At 46.0% G+C, this 6000-nt stretch overlaps 1 protein-coding gene across 2 annotated transcripts; it reads left to right on the top strand.

The window, feature by feature from the left end:
• The first annotated feature begins 826 nt into the window (after positions 1-826).
• On the top strand, positions 827-5581 carry POLE4 (DNA polymerase epsilon 4, accessory subunit). Of its 2 annotated transcripts, none has more exons than XM_053287917.1 (4): positions 827-1177; positions 2903-2987; positions 3974-4039; positions 5354-5581. In XM_053287917.1, exons 1-4 carry the CDS (start codon positions 902-904, stop codon positions 5365-5367), a joined length of 441 nt encoding a protein of 146 aa, XP_053143892.1. In that variant the 5' UTR covers positions 827-901; the 3' UTR covers positions 5368-5581. The 2 variants fall into 2 exon arrangements, with proteins under 2 accessions (XP_053143892.1, XP_053143893.1); XM_053287918.1 differs by having other exon boundaries at positions 833-1177; positions 3998-4039.
• Positions 5582-6000: the final 419 nt, after the last annotated feature.

Raw genomic sequence — 6000 nt, 5'->3', positions numbered from 1 at the left:
TCACAAAGATTGCTTAGCCCACCCAGATTCACCTGGATTTCAGCTTCTTCTTCTTCTTTTTAAAAAAGCTAAGCTCTAGCCCTTGTAGAAGCAGAGTTATGGAGCAAAACATGCAGTCACTATTCTGCTCAAAAAGTATTTTCAAGCCAATTTACATAATATGCAAATTAGGCACCCAGATCTGGAAAGCCAGAATATTCCAACACTACCCCTATGTCCTGACTCGGATCTTAATATCTTCTTCGGAGGCCCTGCTCCGAGTGCCCCTGCCAAACGAGGTGAGATGGGTGGCAGAGCCTTTTCAGTGGTTGCACCGTTTATGGAACAACCTCACCAGTGAGATTTGCCTGGCATCATCATTTTGTTCTTTTAGATGCCAGGTAAAAACCTTTCTGTTCATTCAAGACTTTTATTTTTTAAACTGACTTTTTAAAAGTGTTTAAATTGTTTTGTACTGGGTTTTTTTTGGGGGGGGGGGGCGGGGTGATTTCATGTTTTAATGCCGTGTTGTGAGCTACCCAGAGAACAATTTGTTATGGGATGGCTAAAAACAATTTATCTTGTTATTACTGTATTCATTATTAATGGTTGATTGTACTACTATGTCCCAATTTTTAGTTTTCTGTTTATAAGCCAATGCAACACTGGGCGGTGTGATTCCCCAACGTTTGACCTCTGATTGACAGCCCAAATGGCGGCAAGGAAGAGGAAAGCAAGACTTTTTCGTCCGGATTGACATCCCGCGAATAGCCATGTGCAGCACCGAGGGGCGTGGCTTTATTATAAGCGAAGGCGAGGCTTTTGCCCCGATGACAGTCAGGACGGCAGCCGAGACGACGAGGGGGCGTGGCCTTGAGGCCGGGGCGGGACGCGGCGGCCTGATTGACAACCCGGAGCCGAAATGGCGGCGGCGGCGGCGGCGGCATCAGGAGCTGCTGAAGCAACGAGTGCCGCGCCAGCGGAAGATTCTGAGGCGGCGGCAGTGGTGGCAACGGCAAGCAGTGGTGGGGCGACAGCGGCGGCGGCAGCAGCAGCAGCAGGCACCGTCCCCCCTCCCGCGCCGAGCATCCCCCGTCCAGCGCGGCTGCCCCTCGCGAGAGTGAGAGCGCTGGTCAAGGCCGACCCAGACGTCAGCCTGGCCAGCCAGGAGGCGGTCTTCATCTTGGCCCGCGCCGCGGTGGGTGACGGGATTTCGGGGCGGGGCCACTCGTGCGAGAGCTGAGGCCGCCTCTGGCCAATCGGTGGTGCCCAGGAGGGAAGTCCGCTTGGAAGGTGCTGCCCGTGGCGAGTCCGGCCCCCTGGAGCTCACGGTTGCCTGTACTGGTTGGCCGCGGTTCTCCGGGATTGTAGGCAAAGAAAGGTCTTTCCTTGTCCTCTCTGGGGCTTTCGTGAAGGGTGGAGCCAGGGACCTTCAAGAAGCAAAATCAGTACATGACCCTGTCCAAATTGTTAATAGGAAGTTGCTTTCTACTGAGTCTAACCCCTGATCCACCTAGCTCAGGATTGTCTGCACTGACTAGCAGCAGCTCTCCAGTATGTCAGACGGAGGTCTTTCCTAGCTGCTAAAACACTGCCGGGGCTCGAACCTGGGACCCATAAAGTGATGGCTGTCCCTTGGCCCTTGGAGATAGACTGCTGTGCATCCCATGAGCTACCATGGCACACATAGAGGTAACAGCTCCATGCAGTTTTTGTGAAACTGGTTTGGACCTTGATATGCTTTTCCCTTTAGGAAAATAAACCTGGAGCCTTCAATGTGCAAAGCAGGCTCTATAGTGATATAAAGGTATCTACCACTATGGATGCTGCCAATGAACATAGGAAACCTCCTTCTGCTGAATCAGACCCTTGATCCACCTAGCTCAGTATTTTCTACTGGCAGTGGCTTTCCGGGATTTGGGGCGAAAAGGATCTTCCCCATCCCTAACTGGAGATGCTGCCAGTGATTGAACCTGGGACTTTCTGATGCAAAGCCAGGGCTCTGCCACTGAGCTGTGGCCTCTTGCCTGTATGAAGCTTCATTCTACTGAGTCAGACCATTGGTTCATCTGGCTCAGTATTGACTGGCGATGGCTCTCCACAGTTTCAGGCTCAGGGATCTTTCCCAAGGCTTCCTGGAGATGCTGCCAGGCAGGGACTGAACCATGAAATATATGAGGTTGTATATATAGAAAAAGATGCAGGAGATTGGGGGGGGGGGGAGAAAAGTATAAACTTAAATATGCAATTTAAGTGTGTTTTTCCTGGTCTTCATACTTCCTTAGCAAAAAAATACCCCTTGTATCTTAACTTATTGTTATTATTATCTCATTATTAACAATATGAATAGCTGCAGAAACATACCTTGTTTATAATTAAAGTAATATGAAGAAATTAAAAACAGTGAGCAACATGCAGGCTAGTTAGTCATGATTTAACAGGACTGATAGTTCTGACTAGCAGAAGTCTCATTAATTTCAATGGTACTTAATCATGAGTATCTTACTCTGAATGTTGCCCATTGTGTATAGTGGGACTGCCACTACATCCAGTGAGATGTATATATTTATAAAATAAATATATTTTAGCTTAATATCTTAATTGTCATTTTTATAGTCTTGTTTTTAATTTTTGTGTGAACCGCCTTGGGATTGTTTTAATGAAAGGCGGTATATAAATTTAACAATAAATAAAATAAAAATAAGTATGTGGAGCACAATCCTGTGTATGTTTACTCATAAGTAAATCTCACCATATTCATTGGGGCTTACTCCCAGGTAGATGTGCCTAGGATTGCAGTTTTCATTTTCTTAGGCTGTAGGTTGGTCATTCTTGAGACAGCAATGACTTCTTCCACTGAATCAAGTTGTCTGTTTGTAAGCTGATGACACCGATTCTCTTTTTTCCTTCCTCAATCCTGCAGGAGTTATTTGTGGAAACCATTGCAAAAGATGCCTATGTATACGCACAGCAAGGAAAAAGGAAAACTCTCCAAAGAAAAGACCTAGGTAGGAAGCCCATTCTCCTCTTCCCACTACTATGTCCTGCTGCTGCAGAATGGATAATATTGCTTGGTTGAGAAATGGATTTGTGATGGCAGCAAATAAGGTCTTGCAGAACAAGGAGCAATTGCCTTGTCATCACCACCCAGATGCTGGTCAATAGCCCTTTCAGTTCTGTCCCTAAAGTTGGAGACAGCTGCAACTCCCACACATTCCCTTCTTGGTCCTTCTGTCCACCCCTTTCCTACCTGCAGTGCAGCCCACATTCCAATAGCAGGTGGAAGGAGAGGACCAGATGGCAACATTATGAAGGGGATGGCCAGCAGAAGCTACAGGAATCTTGTGTCCTGCTGTCGCAAGAGTGTGAAAGAGCAATATCCATGTGAAGTGGCAATCTTCATCTGTTCCCCCTCAGTGTTCCCTGTAACAGGAATTCCCTGATGTTGTGGACTACAACTCCCATAATCCCCAGCCAAAGGCCACTGCAGCTGAGAATGCTGGGAGTTGCAATCAACAACATCTGGGAACACTGGTTTCCTCTGAGTTGCTGTGCTTTTGTGCATCACAAGCATGGTGATTGATCAGAGTGAATGTGTCAGGAACAGAATGTTGATGAACAGTGTGGTTTCAGTGTAGTGTGAATCTAAGAAGAACCTCACAGGGATATTGGACAGAAAGGGTTCTGTGCTGTGTTAGGAATGCAAGATGGGGGCAATGAACCCAAGATATGATACAGAGTGGCAGCAGGAAATGAAACCTTGCACAGGGACTAGGAATGTGGGGTGTTATTGGCAGGAAGAGCAGATAGGATTTGTGAGGAGGGGATGGAGATAAGAGACTTCATTTCAGGCATTCATTTGACCTAAGTAGCCAGAACGTCTGTAGCAGCTGTATATTATATAATTCTCCAGCAGCAACCCAGGAAGTAGAGATTTCTGTGTTCTGATTTTATTTATTTATTTATTTGCTTATTTATTTTTTAAAAAACACAGGACTTTTGTGTTTTCCTGTTGCAGATAATGCCATTGAAGCAATAGATGAGTTTGCATTTTTGGAAGGTGAGGTTTCGATTTCTCTCTTCTATGCTGTGTCTCTGTCTTATTGTACCCATAATCCGCTATTACATCAATCTGAACTTCAGAGCAGTAAAACTGGGGCTCCACTAATGATGGAGGCTTTCTGCTTAACCCAGTCAGGCCTGTATGGCATAGAACTGACTGAAAAGTTGCAAGAGCTCTGCCTTTGACGGATGTCTGGATTGGGTTCTCCATTGGCCTTAGCTGTGTTTCATGTGGGTGTGTGAGCATTTGGGTGTCAAAACTTGGTGGGCTATTTGATGTGGGCCACAGCTCAAAGTAGTGAGCTGGCTGTCTGCTTTTGGCAATGGGAGTATCTGTGTGGCAATGTGGTACCTTTGAAAAACCTGCCGTTATTTTACTGTACATTTCTCCTGCTCCCTTCTCTCGCTGCTGCTTTGCTATAAGGAAAAGAGGTCTAATTCAGACCCTTCCCTAAGACAAGATCTTGTGCACACCACAACTCCAGATCTCTCACTCTGGCGATAAAAGAGTGAAGACCTGCCCTATGATTGCAGCAGAAAAAGGTGGGAATGAAGTGGTAGAGTATTGAAGTGGTAGAATGGACTGTACCATTTGAAGGTGCAGGTGGGGATTACATTTTTTAATATTCCGGTGTGTGTGTTTGTTTGTTTTTTAAAAAAACCCTTTCAGGACTGCTGCTGTGGGTTCAACCCCTGCCCCTGGGGAAGGGCCTGAAACCTGGATTATGACCTCTTCCAGTGTTACAGTCCAGAAGAGATGGACATTTACATTCCTATTTCTTATATATTGTTCCTCACGTTGGATTTTCATTATAAGCTGCTATGGGAGACATGTTGCTTGTGAAGCGGGCTAAAAGCATGATGAGTAAAAATTCATAATAAAGCCAGCACAGCAAGGAACAGATTGGCTTAGTCTCTCTCCCCCTGATGTGTTAGATAAGGGCTACACAACTTCGACCCTCCCACAGATGTTGGACTACAACTCCCATCATCCCTGACTATTGGTCACTGTGGCTAAGGAGTTTGAGTCCAACAACAACTGGAGGAATGAAGTTCTGCAGCCCTTTGTTAGATCTTTACTTGCAGGAAATATGTTGACTTCTGGGAGCATTCAAAAGCAGCCTCTCCCACCCGCAGCCCAAAGTGGTACAGCCCCTCCTTGACTCCTGGAATTCTCCCATCTCATTCTGCTGCTTCGAGCAGGCTAATACAGTCTGTACAACAGTATCCATGTCAATCCTTGTTGTTCGTGACTCACATACTTTTTCTCTGCAACTCTCAGAGGTTTGCTTTCTTGGGGGTTGGGGTCTAGGTACTCTGGACTGAACTGGGCAAAGAAAGAAAAGAACTGAGCAGAGCATTCATCACAAGAGATGTGGAACAAAACACTTTCCAAGAAGATGAAGGGCCCCAAAGTGCTGGCTGTATTTCAAAAAGCCCTGAAATGGAAATCTGCCCAGCAATGCTGTGTACCATAGCGATTTGTAAAAAGTCTACATGTTGTTTGTTTCCTGCTTTAAATATATATACTTTTTCCATATCTCTTCTGTATTGTAGCCTTCTGTGGTTACTCTAAAATCTGGTGAGATACACAACAGCTATGCCCTAGAGGTTACGACTCCTTTCGTGTGTGTGTGTGTGTGTGGCTGTAGCCTGTAACTTTTGACTGTCTCTGGAATTCTGGTTTGGCTGGGTCTTTCTTTCTCACCTGTCCTCCAGCAATACAGCACATATTTTCTGATCAGCAAGTTTGTTTGATTTTTCCTTGCCTCTGCCCACAAAATAATTGGCCTTCAAAGCATATGGCCAGGGGGGTTGGAGACAGAGGAAAATTAAGGAGGACTGATCTTGTAGTAGCAGTCATGAATTGCCCCCTTTGCTAAGCATGGTCCGCCCTGCTTTGCACTCAAATGGGAGACTACATGTGCGAGCACTATTAAGATATTCCCCTTAGGGGAC

The sequence above is a fragment of the Hemicordylus capensis genome, chromosome 2 (genome assembly GCF_027244095.1).
Source record: "Hemicordylus capensis ecotype Gifberg chromosome 2, rHemCap1.1.pri, whole genome shotgun sequence".
NCBI classification, from domain to species: Eukaryota; Metazoa; Chordata; class Lepidosauria; order Squamata; family Cordylidae; genus Hemicordylus; species Hemicordylus capensis.
Note: the sequence above shows the minus strand (reverse complement) of the source record. Positions and strands in the feature narration are given on the sequence as shown.

Excerpts from the sequence above, each read along its gene's own strand:
- POLE4 (XM_053287917.1), top strand. The coding sequence starts at position 902 with ATGGCGGCGGCGGCGGCGGCGGCATCAGGAGCTGCTGAAGCAACGAGT. Across the intron at positions 1,178-2,902 it reads TCATCTTGGCCCGCGCCGCG|GAGTTATTTGTGGAAACCAT; the intron begins GTGGGTGACGGG and ends TCAATCCTGCAG. Across the intron at positions 2,988-3,973 it reads TCTCCAAAGAAAAGACCTAG|GACTTTTGTGTTTTCCTGTT; the intron begins GTAGGAAGCCCA and ends TAAAAAACACAG.